At 49.5% G+C, this 20,180-nt stretch overlaps 1 protein-coding gene across 1 annotated transcript; it reads left to right on the plus strand.

Moving 5' to 3' along the window:
- The first annotated feature begins 13,060 nt into the window (after window positions 1–13,060).
- On the plus strand, window positions 13,061–17,466 carry LOC147120720 (C-X-C chemokine receptor type 1-like). Its single transcript, XM_085986949.1, has one exon. It carries the CDS (start codon window positions 14,520–14,522, stop codon window positions 15,612–15,614), a length of 1,095 nt encoding a protein of 364 aa, XP_085843075.1. The 5' UTR covers window positions 13,061–14,519; the 3' UTR covers window positions 15,615–17,466.
- Window positions 17,467–20,180: the final 2,714 nt, after the last annotated feature.

The following is a 20,180-nucleotide window of genomic DNA, read 5'->3' on the forward strand; positions in this document are numbered from 1 at the left end:
TTTCTTAATGTCTTGCAACACCTTCCCACTTTACAGAACATCCATTGCTATTTGACGGGACACACACTGGACAGCCCTGTCACACTGCTGAGATACAAAGCTGTGTTCATGTCACCAAACATTGCATGAGCCTGTGAGCCATCCTCCTGTTTTGTGTCTGGCACGTTAGATGGTCAAGAAAATCATTGTCTCAACTTACAGACAGGCAAGAAACACCGAGCACCTTGTGAGAAGGTATGTGGATATTAATCAGCACTTTAATTGAATTATTTACAGCTCTTTTCTGCATTCTTTGCACAATATGTGAAAGAGGGTCCCTGCGCATATTGATGATGTGCTCCCTTCTGGTGTCGATCACTCTAAGTGTCATGAAGTTTAGAGATGGAAGGGAGATCAATAAAAACAAACAGAATGAAAGAAAAGGTGGGAAGAGAAATGTGGAAAGAAAAAGGATTTTTTTTTGCAGGTTAGTTGATATCGCTTGGCACTTCACACAAGCCCTGAGGATCTATATTTGTTTAAAATGTCTGATTTCTATTGTGGTGGGGATATTAAAAGAAAGAACTTACATTTATATGTCTTTGTGATTCTCAGGGCATCTCAATCTACCTTACAGCCCATGAATTACATTTTGAATTTTAGTTACTGCTGTTGTGTTGCCAACCACAGCAATTTGCGCACAGCCAGGTTTTATGAAGGGGAAGTCATGTTTGACAAATTTGCTGGAGTTCTTTGAGGAAGTAACATATAGGGTGGATAAAGGGGAACCAGTGGACAAAGTGTATTTAGACTTCCAAAAGGCATTTGACAAGGTGCCACACAAAAGATTATTGCTTAAGATAAAAAATCACAGGATTGGGGGTAATATTCTGGCACGGATAGAGGATTGGCTATCTAACAGAAGGCAGAGAGTTGGGATAAATGGTTCATTCTAAGACTGGCAATCAGTAACTAGTGGTGTTCCGCAGGGGTCAGTGCTGGGTCCCCAACTCTTTACAATCTATATTAACGATTTGGAGGAGGGGACCGAGTGTAACATATCAAAGTTTGCAGATGATACTAAGATGGGAGGGAAAGTAGTGAGTGAGGAGGACATAAAAAACCTGCAAGGGGACATAGACAGGCTAAGTAAATGGGCAGAGATTTGGCAGATGGAATACAATACTGGAAAGTGTGAGGTTATGCACTTTGGCAGGAAAAATCGTAGAGCAAGTTATTATCTTAATGGCAAGAAACTGGAAAGTACTGAAGCACAAAGGGATCTGGGGGTCCTGGTGCACGAAACTCAAAAGGTTAGTGCGCAGGTGCAGCAAGTGATTAAGAAGGCCAATGGAATGTTGGCTTTCATTGCTAGGGGGATAGAATATAAAAATAGGGAGGTATTGCTTCAGTTGTACAAGGTATTGGTGAGACCGCACCTGGAATACTGTGTACAGTTTTGGTGTCCATACTTAAGAAAGGACATACTTGCTCTCGAGTCAGTACAAAGAAGGTTCACTCGGTTAATCCCGGGGATGAGGGGATGGACATATGAGGAGAGGTTGAGTAGATTGGGACTCTACTCATTGGAGTTCAGAAGAATGAGAGGCGATCTTATTGAAACATATAAGATTGTGAAAGGGTTGGATTGGGTGGATGCGGGGAAGATGTTCCTGATGATGGGTGAAACTAGAACTAGGGGGCATAGTCTTAGAATAAGGGGCTGCTCTTTCAAAACTGAGATGAGGAGGAACTACTTCACTCAGAGGGTGGTAGATCCATGGAATATGCTGCCCCAAAAAGCTGTAGAAGCTACATCATTACATGAATTTAAAACAGAAATAGACAGTTTCCTAGAAGTAAAGGGAATTAAGGGTTACGGGGAGCGGGCAGGAATTTGGACATGAGTCTAGGTTCGAATCGTTCATGGCCCTGTGGGTAGCGGAGCGGGCCCAGGGGCCATGTAGCCTGATCCTACTCCTATTTTGTGTGTCTAATTCTGTTAGATTCAGGAGATGGTTCTGTGATAGTGGATTGGCGGTTAGGATCAGATCAGCCATGATCTTATTGAATGGCGGAGCAGGCTCGAGGGGCCGATTGGCCTACTCCTGCTCCTATTTCTTATGTTCTTATGTTCTTATGTACAGCAATGAGATAAACGACCAGTTAATGGCTGATCATTTGCTGTGAAAATAACTGTGAGGCTAATGGCGCTCACCTTTATTTAAGTGCAACTGCTCCAGCAACTTTGACCACAGTGTCAGCCTTGACTCAGTGGGCAGCGCTCTCACTGACTGAGTCAGAAGGTCATGGGTTCAAGTCCCACTCCAGAGACTTGAGCACAAAATCCAGGCTGACACTCCAATGCTGTACTGAGGGAGTGCTGCACTGTTGGAGGTGCCATCTTTTGGATGCGATGTTAAACCTAGACTCCCATCTTCTCTCTCAGGTAGCACTACCTTTTGAAGAAGAGCAGGGGAGTTATCCCCGGTGTCCTAGCCAATACTTATTCCTCACTCAACATAACAAAAACAGATTATCTGGTCAGTTATCACATTGCTGTTTTTTGGGAGCTTGCTGTGTGCAAATTGGCTGCTGCGATTTCTACATTACAACACTGACTACACGTCAAAAGTACTTAATTGGCTGTAATGCTCTTTGGGATGTCCTGAGGCCGTGATAGGCGCTATAGAAATGCAAGTCTTTTTTTCAGGCGGGGGCAGACGTGCAGTTAAACGCGGAAATCCAAAACTTGCTGTCTGAGTTGTGCTGCTCCGCGAAAATGTAATCTCGGTGTTTGCCTCACCATTGAAATGCATTGAATGGCGTGAAGTTACTGTATTTGTTTAGTTCTGTAGATACAAACTAAACTCGCCACAGAAAGTTAAGTTTTGTCTATTCCAGTCTAAGTACCCTTTTAACGACGTGATGTGTTAATTACTGCCAGTCAACCTCCCTGGCACTGAAAATTAACTATTACAAGTGTGGAGTCTCATTCCTTCATGTTTTAATTGTTGTTGGAGATTTCAAAAATGTAAAATTAATTTTTTTTTCTTACTTTTCCTTTCTGTTTCTTTTTTCTTTCTCTCTTAATCAAATCTTTCTTTCCCTCTCTTTATTTGACATTGAATTCACCAACTTTAATTTGCACTTCCTTCTCAGTCCTTGGGCTGTTAATTTCACAATCCTTCAATCTGACTGGTTGAGGAGATACACAGTTGCTTGTCCTGTTCACTCAGATCCCAGATGCCTGGTTTCCCCTCGCTGCGACGTTATCAGCTCGCACTTTCAGCAACTTGCCACACAAAAAAACTAAAGAACCTAAACGTGCGAGGGAAAATCTAACTGATGGCAGACACCATTAGATTCACTCCAATAGCAAATTATGGCCCAATCTTCTTTGGTGATGTTGGTTGAGGGATAACCAGGACAACGGGAGAAATCCTCTTCGAATTATGCCACTTATCCAGCTGAGCAGTCAGATGGGTCCTTAACATCTCACCTGAAAGACAGCACCAGCAACAACGCAGCACTCCCTCAGAACTGCACCCAAGTGTCAGCCTTAGATTATATACTGAAGTTCTACAGTGGAGCCAGAGAGTGGTGAACCTGTGGAATTCTCTACCACAGAAGGCAGTTGAGGCCAATTCACTAAATATATTCAAGAAGGAGTTGGATATATTTCTTAAGGCTAAAGGGATCAAGGGATATGGGGAGAAAGCAGGGACAGGGTACTGAATTTGGAGGATCAGCCATGATCTCATTAAATGGCGGAACAGGCTCGAGGGGCCGAATGGCCTACTCCTGCTCCTATCTTCTAAGTCTCTATATTTGCTGGCAGCTGGAAAATGGCCCGTGCTAATGGATCCGCCACCAGCTGGCGGAGGCACGCCGGCCGCCGTCTTTACGCCATTTTATGGCGGTAGTGGCCGGCGCCAATGCTTCCAATTTCTCCCCCTATGATTCTCATTGAATGGTGGAACAGGCTCGAGGGGCTGAATGGCCTCCTCCTGTTCCTCTGTTCCAGAGTGTGAAGCAAAAATTGAAAAAGTTTGGTGAAACTATTACTTGTGCAAAGTGAGCTGTCTCTTGACGCTCTCCTGTAACTGGAATAGAGGGAGCGCGCAGTGCCAGAGCCCTCAGTGTCCAGGCTCACACGTTGGGTGTGTCAGCTGGACAGGGAGAGGAGAAAGGTGGCAGACGCTAAAAGAGGAATAACGTCCTGTGCCATTCAGGTGCTCAGTTGTCTAGCTTCTGGAAAGCTTTTTGAATGTCTCGCGTTCACACACATACAGAGGTTGGCACCGAGACACGCACTGAGACAAAGGCTGCGATTTTCCCATTGGTGGCGGGTTGGGTGCGGGTCAGGAGGTCGGTGGGTTCCGGTCCGGTCGCCACTTTCAGCCGGTAAAAATTAGCGATTTTTGCCCTAATTGGGCAATTGAGTCCCTGTGTGTGCGCTCCCCAGGCCAATTAGTGTTTTAGGTCTGTAACTCGCCTCTGCTGACGTCTGTCACCCAGCTGCATTTAAGGGGCCCATGCAGCCTTGGTTCATTCTCTCATTATTTGATGGTGGATTTCGTGCTAACAACTGCTGCCATGACTACCTCAAGGGCCAAGGCCACTCCCCGATTTGATGATGACTCCCTCCATGCTCTTGTGGAGGGAGTCAGAGGGCACGTGGAGCTACTCTTCCCATCCTCTGGGCGAAAGAAGCCACCACAGCAAACCAAAGCAGTCTGGCTGCAAATTGCTCAGGAGGTGAGCTCCAGGTCCATCTGCACTCAAACCTGGGTGCAGTGCAGGAAAAGGTTCAATGACCTGGTCTGCTTAGGAAAAGTGAATATAACATCACACTTGGCCTCAATCTGCTCCCCATCTCCTCTCATCACCAGCACTCTGCATTGTCAACCTACTCCTGCAAATCCCACTTTACCCTTACATCCCTTAACCTTCCCTCTCTCTCCATGTACACAATCACTTCACTATCCGACTATGCTGCCCTTACACTCCCTATCACTGTGATGCTATGACAACAACTAACAACACACAGGTATTGGCACCTCACTCCATCTTTGTCTCCTTCTAAACATCTATGCTATGGATTCTCTGCACTCACTCCATCATTCTCACTCAAACTCCACTTGTGTCCCTCATTGCAGGAAAAGAGAGCCCACAATAAGAGGGAGAGGGCTAGGACAGGAGGAGAGCCACCTTCCATTTCACATCTCAGCAATGCTGAGGAGGCGGCCCTGGAAATCATTGGAGGCGATGAGGATCTGGAAGTGGGGGACGGTCAGACGGGCACAGCAGAGCAAGCTGGTGACAGAATAGATTTGCATCTCTCTCGTTGACATTGCATGAGTGACTGATATGGCATCTGATGCTCAAACAGATTGACTTATGATCATCTGCACAATTCGATGTGCATGCTACGTTAATATCACATGTGTAACTCATGCCTTTACTCCCCCACAGGACCATCGACAGACCCCCTCCCCACTGTCCAGGAGGAACAGCTGGAGCCTGAAGACTCCTCAGAGGAACCTGCAACCTCTGAGGGCGCAGCATCAGCAGAATTAAGCACCCCAACACCCAGCACCAGCGCAGATACGCACACCTCGATGGGACCTTCGCGAGATAGAGTAGTGTTGTCACCTGGTGTATCACAGCTCACAAGTGAGCATCAGCAGATGGTGGAGACAGGGACAACAGTGGAGAGTCCTCGTCAGAGGGCGCAGAACCTAGCCAGCTTGGGTCAGCTGCATGTGGACCCTGTGCTTCTGGGGCCATCCAGAAAGAGAGCGGTGCTAGAACTCCAGGAACAAGTGCAGGAGTCTCTGGCAGGTTTTGTCCCCAGGGTTACTGCAAGTGTGGAGAGGATGGAGGAGTCCATCTCTAACATGAGCAGTGCCTTTGTGGAGGCATTGGCGCATGAACGCATCACCACGGAAAGGATGGCAACCTCTGTGGAAAGGATGGCTACCTCCGTGGAAAGGATGGCTACCTCTCTGGAAAGGATGGCTACGGTAGAGGAAAGAATGGCTACGGCCATGGAGGAAATAAGCCACCAGAGTGAGGAAAACATGGTGAATGTTCAGAATAGACTGACATCTCTGGAGGAGAGATGGGCAGCTATTGGGCAGAGAAACCAGAGCTTCATGGAAGTCCTTTTGAGTAGGACTGCCAGTGCAGATACGGGTCCTCACGGCCCCCCTGATATGCAGCAAGGTGCTGTCAAGCCACTTGCTAGCACTGAAGTGGGGCTGACCCATGAGAGGTATGTTGGTGGCAGGCAACAAGGAAGTGGGGGCTCCTCTCCAAGCGCTCACACTCCCATGCCACTGAGTAGCCCTCGGTCAGAGCCCCGCCAGAGTCCTCACCCAACTGAGCTGGGTGTCTCAGCCCCTGCACAACCGCAGGAGGAGCAGACTGTTGCCGAGCCCTCACAGGCTCGCAAACCCAGAGGACGCCCGCCAAAGGTGTCGAAGCAGGAACAGTATGAAAGTGAGCAAGGTGCCTCCACATCTGCTGAAGCCACAGGGGAGGCACCATGTAGAAGCACGTGTAAGAGGAAGATAAAACACAATTAGTCACAAGGGTAGTTACTTGGGTGTTCTGTTTTGTTGTCTTTTGCTGTCTTTAATATTTGATATTGTCATCCTTTTGTGCATTTATTAAACAGAAGCGATGGCAAACAGTTGAAGTTCTGGCCTATGTGATCTGGGAAATGGAAGTTGCACATTGAGCGCTCAGGGCGACTTGCATTTGTAATGATGGTGGTCAGAGTGATAGGAACCCACAGGTTCTTGCCCATTGTCTATGGTGTGATAAGAAGGTGCCAGCCACATGTGTTTGATTCATCTACCTAAGCGAATCTGGCAAAGATTAGAGCATCCCTTGCATCCTGGGCAGCAATGTGCTCGCGTGCTGCTGCAGCTGGCTCATCTGCCTCCGCAAGCTCTTCTTCCTCCTCCTCCTCCTCCTCCTCATCTGAGGAGGTTATGCGCTGAGCCATTTGTTCCTCAGGCAGCGGGAAGCCACGAAGCTGTGCGATGTTGTGCAGTGCACAGCAGACCACGACGATTCTGGAGACCCTGGTGGCTGAGTACTGCAGGGCTTCACCTGATCTGTCAAAGCATCTGAATTGCATCTTGAGCAAGCCGATGGTTTGCTCGATGATGCATCTGGTCAAAATGTGGCTGGCATTGTAGCACTCCTCAGCTTCGTTCGATGGCCTCCTCAATGGCGTCATCAGCCACACCTTCAGGGGATAGCCCTTCTCTACAAGTAGCCATCCAGAAAGTTGGGTTGGCGGACTGAAGAGAGGAGGCACAGTAAACTGCCGAAGGGTGAACGAGTCATGGCAACTGCCAGGGTACTTGGCGCAAACATGCAAAATGTCCTTCCTGTGGTTACACACCAGCTGGGCGTTAAGGGAGTGGAAGCCCTTGTGGTTGACAAAAACAGCTGGGTGGTGATGGGCTGCCCTAATGGCCACATGTGTGCAGTCTATGATGCCCTGCACCCTTGGCAAGCCTGCCATATTTGCAAAGCCAACCGCATGCGCGGTTACACTTGCTTGATCGTCGAGAAGTGGATGTAATTGTGCGCCTTTGCAAAGAGGGCATCAGTTACCTGCGTGATGGAAGTGTATGCGGTCGACTGGGAGATGCTGCTGATGTCTGCTGATGAGCCCTGGAAGGACCCTGAAGCAAAAAAATTGAAGGCGATGGTGACTTTGACAGCCACTGGTAAGGAGTGTCCACCTGCTCCTCTGGGCTCCAGGTGTTGGTGCAGCATTGCGCAGATGTCACTGACTACCTCTCGCAAAAGTCTCAGCCTCCTTTGGCACTGCTGCTCAGTCATGTTGAGGAAGGTCATCCTCGGCCTGTAAACCCTGTGTTGGGGGGATCTCCTGCAGCGACGTGCATCCCTGCGCTGACGCCCTCTGCCCTGTGCAGCATCAGGTGGCTAAGCAGGTGATTGGCGCTCCTGCTGTTGGTGCTGCTGTTGTGCCTGGTTCTGCTGCTGCCACGGCTGCTCTTCCTCTGAATCTGAGGACCAGGATGAAAGGAAATAAATGGTTTCCTTGCTGCTGGTAGATATCTCCGTTGAGGAAGCGCTCAGTCAATGTGGGGAGAGGGTTTTCCCAGGAGGTCACAGTGGAGTTGGATCTTAGCTTCACCACTTCCAAGATCAGTAGACCTACAAAAAAGTTTTCCAAGACCTGAAAAACCAAAGTTCAGCCACCTGCAACTGAGCCTTGTCGAAAGCTCCGTTTTTATGCTGGAGCTGCAGCTGTGAATAAGACAGCCACTGGTGAACCCGACACAATCAGCTGGCGTGGTTTGGGAGTGGCGTGGAACACGCAGAAAATGTGGAAAAATCTAAAACCGCTGTCAAAATAGCATTGTCCAGGCAGTTAACAGACCCCGCCATCAATATTTGCTATTTTACCCTCTGACCCATCTCCAAACCCGCCCTTTGAGCGTCGGCAAAATTGCAGCCAAAGTTTCACATTTGTAGGATGTACGCGCTTGCCTGTGGAAGCTGAATTTTGGACTGAGCATGATTAAAAAGTATCTGAAGAGCAACAGAGAGCATCGGAGATCTCTGCACAGCTCCTCTCTCTTACAGGAGTCCATATTTAGACAGCTCTGGTGTGATATCCCAATAGAAGTATTTAGATTTGATTCACCTCTGTAGGTATGAGAACCAAGGTCTCATAGAGGGAACAGTTCCGCCGGAAGAAGGATTATTGAAAAATGCGAATATGCTCTACACCAAAGTTGCTTTTTCACGTTTCAGGTCTGTGACCCTTCATCAGAACTAGGTCCTCTCCTGACCTTCTCCCCTGGCCAAATTCCTGACCTTCTACTCTGCCCAAGTTCCTGACCTTCTCCCCACCGCCCAAGTTCCTGACCTTTACCCCCTGCCCAAGTTTCTGACCTTCTCCCCACCGCCCAAGTTTCTGACCTTCTCCCCTGCCCAAGTTCCTGACCTTCTCCCCATCGTCCAAGTTCCTGACCTTTACCCCAGCCCGAGTTCCGGACCTACACCGCCTGCCGGAGTTCATGACCTTCTTCCCACCGCCCAAGTTCCTGACCTTCTCTCCTGCCCAAGTTCCTGACCTTCTCTCCCTGCCCAAGTTCCTGACCTTCTCTCCCTGCCCAAGTTCCTGACCTTCTCCCGTAACCATGTTCCTGACCTTCTCTCCTGCCCAAGTTCCTGACCTTCTCTCCAGCCCAAGTTCCTGACCTTCTCCCCTAACCATGTTCCTGACCTTCTCTCCTGCCCAAGTTCCTGACCTTCTCCCACTGCCCAAGTTCCTGACATTCTCCACCTGCCCAAGTTCCTGACCTTCTACCCTGTCCAAGTTACTGACCTTCCTCCCCAGCCCAGGTTCCTGACCTTCTCCCCTGTCCAAGTTCTTGATCATCGCCCCTGCCTGAGTTCCTGACCTTTTCTGCAAGCCTAAGTTCCTGACCTCGAATTCTCCTCTGACCAAGTTCTTGATCTTCTCCCCTTCCTGAGTTCCTGACCTTCTGCCCCAGCCTGAGTTCCTGACCTTCTTCCCCTGCCCAAGTTCCGGACCTTCTCTCTCCTGCCCAAGTTCCTGACCTTCTCCCTCTGCCCAAGTTCCTGACCTTCTCTCCTGCCCAAGTTCCTGACCTTCTCTCCAGCCCAAGTTCCTGACCTTCTCCCCCTGCCCAAGTTCCTGACCTTCACCCACTGCCCAAGTTCCTGACATTCTCCACCTGCCCAAGTTCCTGACCTTCTACCCTGTCCAAGTTACTGACCTTCCTCCCCAGCCCAGGTTCCTGACCTTCTCCCCTGTCCAAGTTCTTGATCATCGCCCCTGCCTGAGTTCCTGACCTTCTCCGCAAGCCTAAGTTCCTGACCTCGAATTCTCCTCCGACCAAGTTCTTGACCTTCTCCCCCAGCCCAAGTTCCTGACCTTCTCCCCCTGCCCAAGTTCCTGCCCTTCTCCCCCTGCCCAAGTTCCTGACCTTCTCCCCCTGCCCAAGTTCCTGACCTTCTCCCCTGCCCAAGTTCCTGACCTTCTACCCAGCCTGAATTCCTGACCTTCTCCCCTGCCCAAGTCCCTGACCTTCTCCCCAGCCCGAGTTCCTGACCTTCTGCCCCAGCCTGAGTTCCTGACCTTCTCCCCACCGCCCAAGTTCCTGACCTTTACCCCCTGCCCAAGTTTCTGACCTTCTCTCCTGCCCAAGTTCCTGACCTTCGCTCCAGCCCAAGTTCCTGACCTTCTCCCCCTGCCCAAGTTCCTGACCTTCACCCACTGCCCAAGTTCCTGACCTTCTCTCCTGCCCAAGTTCCTGACATTCTCCACCTGCCCAAGTTCCTGACCTTTACCCCCTGCCCAAGTTTCTGACCTTCTCTCCTGCCCAAGTTCCTGACCTTCGCTCCAGCCCAAGTTCCTGACCTTCTCCCCCTGCCCAAGTTCCTGACCTTCACCCACTGCCCAAGTTCCTGACATTCTCCACCTGCCCAAGTTCCTGACCTTCGCTCCAGCCCAAGTTCCTGACCTTCTCCCTCTGCCCAAGTTCCTGACCTTCTCTCCTGCCCAAGTTCCTGACCTTCGCTCCAGCCCAAGTTCCTGACCTTCTCCCCCTGCCCAAGTTCCTGACCTTCACCCACTGCCCAAGTTCCTGACATTCTCCACCTGCCCAAGTTCCTGACCTTCTCCCCCTGCCCAAGTTCCTGACCTTCACCCACTGCCCAAGTTCCTGACATTCTCCACCTGCCCAAGTTCCTGACCTTCTACCCTGTCCAAGTTACTGACCTTCCTCCCCAGCCCAGTTTCCTGACCTTCTCCCCTGTCCAAGTTCTTGATCATCGCCCCTGCCTGAGTTCCTGACCTTCTCCGCAAGCCTAAGTTCCTGACCTCGAATTCTCCTCCGACCAAGTTCTTGACCTTCTCCCCCAGCCCAAGTTCCTGACCTTCTCCCCCTGCCCAAGTTCCTGACCTTCTCCCCCTGCCCAAGTTCCTGACCTTCTCCTCCAACCAAGTTCCTGACCTTCTCCCCAGCCCGAGTTCCTGACATTATCCCCTGCCCAAGTTCCTGACCTTCTCCCCCAGCCCAAGTTCCTGACCTTCTCCCCTGCCCAAGTTCCTGACCTTCTCCCCTGCCCAAGTTCCTGACCTCGAATTCTCTCTCCTGCCCAAGTTCCTGACCTTCTCCCCAGCCCGAGTTCCTGACATTATCCCCTGCCCAAGTTCCTGACCTTCTCCCCCAGCCCAAGTTCCTGCCCTTCTCCCCCAGCCCAAGTTCCTGACCTTCTCCCCTGCCCAAGTTCCTGACCTTCTACCCAGCCTGAATTCCTGACCTTCTCCCCTGCCCAAGTCCCTGACCTTCTCCCCAGCCCGAGTTCCTGACCTTCGCCCCCTGCCCGAGTTCCTGACCTTCTCCCCTGCCCAAGTTCCTGACCTTCTACCCAGCCTGAATTCCTGACCTTCTCCCCTGCCTAAGTCCCTGACCTTCTCCCCAGCCCGAGTTCCTGACCTTCGCCCCCTGCCCGAGTTCCTGACCTTCTTCCCTGCCCAAGTTCCTGACCTTCTCCCCCTGCCCAAGTTCCTGACCTTCTCCGCCAGCCCAAGTTCCTGACCTTCTACCCTGTCCAAGTTACTGACCTTCCTCCCCAGCCCAGGTTCCTGACCTTCTCCCCTGTCCAAGTTCTTGATCATCGCCCCTGCCTGAGTTCCTGACCTTCTCCGCAAGCCTAAGTTCCTGACCTCGAATTCTCCTCCGACCAAGTTCTTGACCTTCTCCCCCAGCCCAAGTTCCTGACCTTCTCCCCCTGCCCAAGTTCCTGACCTTCTCCCCCTGCCCAAGTTCCTGACCTTCTCCTCCAACCAAGTTCCTGACCTTCTCCCCAGCCCGAGTTCCTGACATTATCCCCTGCCCAAGTTCCTGACCTTCTCCCCCAGCCCAAGTTCCTGACCTTCTCCCCTGCCCAAGTTCCTGACCTTCTCCCCTGCCCAAGTTCCTGACCTCGAATTCTCTCTCCTGCCCAAGTTCCTGACCTTCTCCCCAGCCCGAGTTCCTGACATTATCCCCTGCCCAAGTTCCTGACCTTCTCCCCCAGCCCAAGTTCCTGCCCTTCTCCCCCAGCCCAAGTTCCTGACCTTCTCCCCTGCCCAAGTTCCTGACCTTCTACCCAGCCTGAATTCCTGACCTTCTCCCCTGCCCAAGTCCCTGACCTTCTCCCCAGCCCGAGTTCCTGACCTTCGCCCCCTGCCCGAGTTCCTGACCTTCTCCCCTGCCCAAGTTCCTGACCTTCTACCCAGCCTGAATTCCTGACCTTCTCCCCTGCCCAAGTCCCTGACCTTCTCCCCAGCCCGAGTTCCTGACCTTCGCCCCCTGCCCGAGTTCCTGACCTTCTTCCCTGCCCAAGTTCCTGACCTTCTCCCCCTGCCCAAGTTCCTGACCTTCTCCGCCAGCCCAAGTTCCTGACATTCTCCCCTACCCAAGTTCCTGATCTTCTCGCCCTGCCCAAGTTCCTGACCTTCTCCCCTGCCCAAGTTCCTGACCTTCTCCCCTGCCCAAGTTCCTGACCTTCTCCCCCTGCCCAAGTTCCTGTTCACTTCTGCCCAAGTTCCTGACTTTCACCCCACCGCCCAAGTTCCTGACCTTCTCCCCTGCCCAGGTTCCTGACCTTCTCCCCTGCCCAAGCTCCTGATCTTCTCCCCAGCCCGAGTACCTGACCTTCTCCCGAAGCCCAAGTTCCTGACGTTCTCCCCCAGCCCGTGTTCCTGACGTTCTCCCCCAGCCCGTGTTCCTGACTTTCGTGGTTGTAGTCCCGCCTCCATCGAGTTGTAGCCAACCCATGCGATTTTGACTTGATTGACCTTGTTGAACTCGCCCAGCGAGCTCAGCTGGCCAATTAAGGGCCACCCAACAACAGGTGACATCACAGATTGATATTTCATCTGTCAAGACCTTTTGACAGATGAAATATCAGCGTTTCACAGCTGTTTGAAGCTGTCAAACACTGACAATCTGTACTCCAAGTTAATTCCTTCCTCTCAGGATGATTTAGAGATCTCCCCGGAACAGAAAGCTGAATGCTGCAATTTTTGACAGATCGCGGCCATTCTGCTTTCTGTGCCGGTGAGATGAGGGACTCCCGAGACCTGAAGGAAGGAAGGCTGTAAAGGTAAGTAAAACTTCTTTAAACACACCAAACACACTTACCTCTGCACTCATGCACCCATCACTCACCTGAACACCGGACACTCGACCCCTCCAAGCCCTTCAGCCCGACGGCCCGCCTCGCTAACTTGGCGTGTTTTGGAGCCGTCGGGAATCCCACACTTCAAGAATGAAAATAGGGATTAGGCTAAAAACTGCCTGTTAACTACCTGTTGGTTAATTGGCACTAATCCCCTTCCTGCCTCGGGGAGGCGGGTCCTAGTGCGGGTCGGGTACCCGCCTCCTTTGAAACTGGCATGGAGGCGGGTTGGGGGCGGGATGGGTTCGTGCCCCCTCCGATTTCAGGATTTTAACCCCCCGCACACCTCCAATCCCGCCTCTACGGCCCAATGAAAATTCTGCCCATAGAGTACTAAAGCAAGGAAGTTATACTAAACCTTTATAAATCACTGGTTAGGCCTCAGCTGGAGTATTGAGTTCAGTTCTGGGCATCACACTTTAGGAAGGATGTCAAGACCTTGGAGAGAGTGCAAAGGAGAATTGCTAGAATGGTGCCGGGGATGAGGGATTACAGTTACTTGGAGAGACTGGAGAAGCTGGGGTTGTTCTCCTTGGAGCAGAGAAGGCTAAGAGGGGATTTGATAGAGGTGTTTAAAATCATGAAGGGTTTAGACGGAGTAAATAAAGAGAAACTGTTTCCAATGGCTGAAGGGTCGGTAACCAGAGGGCACAGATTTAAGGTGATTGGCAAAAGAACCAGAGGCGACATGAGGATTTTTTGCGCAACAAGTGTTAGGATTTGGAATGCACTGCCAGATAGGGCGGTGGAAACAGATTCAATCGGAGCTTTCAAAAGGGAATTGGATAAAATTGGATCCAACAATCAACTTGCTATTCATTTCCTTATATTTCATATGCCTGAATTTTGCAATAAGCATCCTCTAAAAATCAATATACTACATTTCCTTTATCTATCTGATCAGTCACTACTTCAAAACACTCTGTTAAATTTGTCAAACAGGACTAGTCTTTAACAAGCACGTTCCTTTCCAAATGCTCACTATGAATAGTTTGCCACCAGACTCACTTGTTCTATAGTTCCCCAGTTTACTGTTCTCGCTCTTGTTGAAGAGCAGTGTTACATTCTCTACTCTCCACTCCTACAGCACACATTGCATAGTTAAGGAGGGTTAAAACACTGTGATCAGAGCCCCTGCTATCTCCTCCTTGACTTACTACAATAGCCTAGGATACAAGCCATCAGGCTCCGATGACAAATCCTCTGCAGTTTTCTTCAGAACCAATTCATGAATAGCTCGGCTTTATTCTCATTTCCTGATCTATTTTTTGTTTCTTTCAGGAATGGCTATCCAGACCATCAACTTCGATGATATCGACTTCGACGATATCTACTTCGACTATGAGTTTCAAAATTACACCAGTGAGGACTACCCTTCATTTGATCTCAGCACGATTCCCTGTACCCTTGTGATTAATGGCAATTGGATCAACACGGCACTGGCTGTTGTCTATAGCCTGGTGTGTTTCCTCGCTGTGGCAGGGAACATGGTCGTAATGATTGTCCTACTTTACAATCGACGCACAATATCGTCCACTGACATCTACCTGCTTCATCTGGCCGCAGCCGATCTGCTCTTTGCTGTGACCTTGCCCTTTTGGGCAGTGGATGCCATATCTGGGTGGGTGTTTGGTGATGCCATGTGTAAGATTATCAGCATGTTACAGGAAGTTAACTTTTACAGTGGCATTCTGTTGCTGGCCTGTATCAGCATCAACCGCTATCTGGCCATTGTCCACTCTGCACAGGCCCACAAGCAGAAGAGACCATTTCTAATCAAGATGGTTTGTGCTGCTGTTTGGGTGCTGGCCATCGTTCTGTCTTTACCGATTCTGTACAAGGGTGAATATATCCCACCCGGTTCCAACAGAATGATGTGTTATGAGACACTCGAGGCTGAATCGGCTGAAACGTGGAGAGTGGTCACCAGGTTTTTGCGGCACTTTATTGGGTTCCTCATCCCACTGGCTGTCATGATCTGCTGCTACAGCGTGACGATCCATAAACTGTGCCAAACAAAGGGATTCCAGAAACAGAAAGCCAGGAAGGTCATCATAGCGGTCGTGCTGGCTTTTCTCATTTGTTGGCTGCCACACAATATTACTGTGTTTATCGACACGCTGATGAGGAGCAAGCTCATTGAAGAGACTTGTGACAGGCGCAATCATATTGACAGGGCTCTGTTTGTAACCCAAAGTTTCGGATTCCTGCACAGCTGCATTAACCCAATCTTATACGCATTCATCGGGGTGAAATTCAGGAGGAACCTGGTCAAAATCTTGGCTACGAAAGGAATCATTAAACGAAGTGGAGATTCACAGTACAGGAAATCTGTATCCTCCTCCTCTGAATCTGGACTCATTTCCACCTCCATATAGACGCCTTGTGATAGAGAAACTTCAACGTATCAGTAAGATGCCAAATAATAAACATTGATAAATGAATGAGCTGAGCTATTTAAGAATTAAATCATTGAAAAACAATGCTGTGAACAGAGTAAATAATGGTGGTCATAAATAAGGCTTGAGTTTTTTCAGTATAGGGGTATATGATTCACCAGTCTCCACTGCATTATCCGCTCAATAATGTTCAATAATGTTCTGATTATGTAAAATTGATATGTCTATTATTCAGTCACAGAATATCCGCAAGGATCATTTGCGTCACAGTTTCTATCCTGAATCATAGAATCAGAAGGAGGCCATTCGGCCCATCGTGCCTGTGCCGGCTCTTTGAACGAGCTCTCCAATTAGTCCCACTCCCCCCTGCTCTTTCCCCAGAGCCCTGCACATTGTTCCCCTTCCAGTATTTATTCAATCCCCTTTTGAAAGTTACTATTGAATCTGCTTCCACCACCCTTTCAGGCAGAGCATTCCAGATTACAACAACTCGCTGTGTAAAAAGATTTCTCCTCATCTCCCCTCTGGTTCTTTTGTGAATCACCTTAAATCTGTGTCCTCTGGTTACTGACCCTCCTGTCAGTGGAACTGGTTTCTCCTTATTTACTCTATCATAACCCTTCATAATTTTGAACAGCTCGATTAAATCTCCCCTGGACCTCCTCTGCTCCAAGGTGAGTCTCCCCACGTAACTGAAGTCCCTCATCCCTGGGACCGTTCTAGTAAATCTCCTCCGCACCCTCTCCAAGGCCTTGACATCCTTCCTAAAGTGTGGTGCCCAGAAATGGACACAGTACTTCAGCTGGGGCCTAGTCAATGATTTATAAATATTAAGAATAATGTACTCTATGTATCTATTAATGAGGAGGAATTTCTTCACCCAGAGAGTGGTGAACCTGTGGAATTCTCTACCACAGAAGGCAGTAGAGGCCAATACATTAAATATATTCAAGAAGGAGTTGGATATATTTCTTAAGGCTAAAGGGATCAAGGGGTATGGGGAGAAAGCAGGGACCGGGTACTGAATTTGGATGATCAGCCATGATCGCATTGAATGGCAGAGCAGGCTCGAGGGGCCGAATGGCCTACTCCTGCTCCTATCTTCTATGTTTCTATGTTTGTAATAAAGCCAAAGATCCCGTTTGCTTTTTGAACAGCCTTCTCAACTTGTCCTGCCTCCTTCAAAGATTCGTGTATGTACACCCCCCCAGGTCTCTTTCCTGCAGCTCCTTTAACATTGTAACGTATAATTTATTTTGCCTCTCCTCATTCTTCCTTCCAAATCGCACCACTTCACACTTTTCTGCATTAAATTTCATCTGCCACGTGTTTGCCCATTTCAGCAGTTTGTCTACACCCTCCAGAAGTCTTCTCACTGTTTACTACATTTCCTAGTTATGCGTCATCTGCAAACTGTGAAATGATACCCTTTATACATAAGTCCAGGTCCTTAATATATATCAAAAAGAGCAGTGGTCCTAATACTGACCCCTGGGAAACACCGCTGTAAACTTCCCTTCAGTCTGATAAACAACTGTTCACAACTACTCTCTGCTTTCTGTCTCTTAACCAATTTTGTATCCATGCCTGCCACTGTCCCTTTAATCCCACGGGCTTCAAATTTGCTGACAAGTCTATTATGTGGCACTTTATCAAATGCCTTTTGAAAGTCCATATTGTAATGTATGTACCTTTAAGGGGGGAACTACTTTTTACAGCTCATGTATACTGTAGTACTGGCAGTGACCACACCTGTATATAACGCTGAGTAGTAATCTGTACAGATCAGTTGCAGTGTGAGCCACGTTGAGTAAACACCTGTTGTACCGTTCTCCGCAGTCTGTGTCTCATTATACACGGACGTAACACATATACACAACATCAATCGCACTACCCTCATCAACCCTCCCCGTTACTTCATCAAAGAACTCCATCAAGTTAGTCAGACGCAAATAAAAACTGAAAATGCTGGAAATACTCAGCAGGTCAGGCAGCATCTGTGGAGAGAGAAACAGAGTTAACGTTTCAAGTCGATGACCGTACATCAGAACTCATCAGGTCATCGAGCTGAAACGTTAATGCTGTTTCTTTCTCCACAGATGCTGCCTGACCTGCTGAGTATTTCCAGCATTTTCTGTTTTTATTTCAGATTTCCAGCATCTGCAGTATTTTGCTTTTGTATTAGTCAGACCCAATCTGCTTTTATCAAATCTGTGCTGGCTGTCATTTATTAACCCATGTTTTTCCAAGTGACAATTAATTTTGTCTCGGATTATGGTCTCTAGAAGTTTCTGCATCACTGAAGTTAGGCTGACAGGTCTGTAGTTACCAGGTTTATCCCTCTTCCCTTTCTTGAATACGAGTGTAATTTGCAAACATCCAGCCCCCTGGCACCACTCCCATGTCGAAGGAGGATTGGAAGATCGTGGCTAGAGCCTCCGCTTATTTCCCTCAACTACCTAGGATGCATCCCACCGGATTGAGTAATTTATCTACTTTGAGGACTGCCAACCTTTTAAGTACCTCCTCTTTATTTTTGCCCTATCCAATTTCTCTACCCCCTCGTCCTTTACTGTGACATTGGCATCAATGTTCCCTGTAATTTTTTTTTCCGTGCACGGGCCCTTTAACTGGCTGTGCGGCCCATTCAAATCGTCGCACATGCGTGGTTATTCCCAGCGAAAAGCCGCTGAGCGGCCTGCACGGGACCTCCAGACCGCTGCATGGCCATGTTGATTGGCATCCTCTTCTTTAGTGAAGATAGATGCAAAGTCCTCATTTAGTGCCTCAGCCATGTCCTCTGCCTCCACAAGAAGATCTCCTTGTTGGGCCCTAATCGGCCCCACCCTTCCTTTGACTAACCTTTTACTTTTTATACGTTTATAAAAGACTTTAGTGCGCCTTTCATGTTACCTGCTAATCTTTTCTCATACAGTCTCCTTGCCCCTATTCCCTTTTAGATCTCCTCTGCACTTTCTGCTTGGTGATCTACTGAATTAAGAACCCGACATTTATCATAAGCCTCCTTTTTCTGTTTCAGTTTAATTTCTATGGCCTAGAAATTCAGTGGGCTGTGCCACCAGTTAGCGCCCAAAGAGGGCACTCAGTGGCTTTAGCGCCACTGGCCACGCCTCCCGTGATATTTAGCGGGGCGCTAATGGCGGCGTTAGCTTGTAACGCTGCGCCGCCACCGATGATGTCATTGGTGTGCGCAGCGCCCCGCGACCGCCCCGATCGCGATATTTGGTCGCGCCCGCCTCTGTAACACTGGTCGCAAATTGCAACCGGTTCACAGGGCCTACCTGTGGCGGTAGTGGCGCAAATTAAGGTGGAGGTGCGGGGCGGCCATTTTTTCCGGTGGCCGCCTGCCAGCACCTCCTCGCGCCGCCCTCCCCGGCCTTCTGATCCACCCCCCGGGCAGTGCCGGCTGTGTCCCAAAAGCCCGGCACTTCTCCTCGGTGTCGGGCTCTTTTGCTGGCACTCGCGATCGGTGATCGCGCTGGTGCGTGCCCCTCCCCCTTAAGAAGGGGAGGAAGGCCTGCAGTACAGCAGCGCGCCGTGCCACAGCATGTGGCGCTGTGGCACGTAGCGTGGCGATATTCAGTTTGAGCGCCCCAAGCGGGACGCGGGGAGCCTCGAGCAGCGCCCCGAGTCCCTCTTGGGGCGCTCCAACTGAATATTGGGAGGGCGCAAGCGGCTCTGGCCGGAGCGCAAATTCCGGCGCCCAGGTGAGCTTGGCGCCCTAAACGCGGCGCCACCGAATTTTTAGCCCTATATCTTTAGTCAACCAGGGAGCTCTAGCTTTGGATGCCCTTTCTTTCACATCCGATTAGGCACTTTACAGCCTTCCGGACTCAATATCGAGTTCAACAATTTCAGATCATAACCTCGGCCCCCATTACATTTTTACTTATATTTTTTATCCACACCTTTGTTTTGGTTTTTCCCCCCCCCCTTTCCTTTTTTTCTCTGTCCCACATGGCAGCTGTCTCCCATTCTGCCAGCGCATTTCACACCTAATCTAGAGCCGTCTTTTGTCTCCACTAGTCCTATCACCATCTCGTCTCATTTTGAATACCTCTTAATGTCTCTCCACTTTTGTTCTCTCCCAGCCTGGCCTCTTAATCTATTTCATTCCCTGTGCCTCTTTAGTCTTGATAAAGGGTTTTGACCCAAAACATTGACCCTAATTTCTCTCCACGGATGTTGCCTGGCCTGCTGAGTTTTTCCAGCATTTTCTGTTGTTATTTAGTAATGTGTCTACTCTGTACCTGAACTATCTCCTCCTTGAAGGCCTCCCATTGCTCATTTACTGTTTTACCTGCCAATCTTTGTTTCAAATCCACCTGGGCCAGATACTTTTTCAACTCACTGAATTTAGCCTTCCTCCAGTTGAGAATCTTCACCGTTGATTGGTCCTTGTCCATTTCCATAACTACTCTAAACCTAATGATATTGTGAGCACTATTTCCCAAACGGTCTCCCACGGAAACATGCTCCACTTGCCCCACTTCCTTCCTCATTGGGCTGGAAACATACTGAGCA

Source organism: Somniosus microcephalus, chromosome 4, assembly GCF_052327205.1.
Source record: "Somniosus microcephalus isolate GS21.2 chromosome 4, FLI_Smic_1.0, whole genome shotgun sequence".
Taxonomy (NCBI): domain Eukaryota; kingdom Metazoa; phylum Chordata; class Chondrichthyes; order Squaliformes; family Somniosidae; genus Somniosus; species Somniosus microcephalus.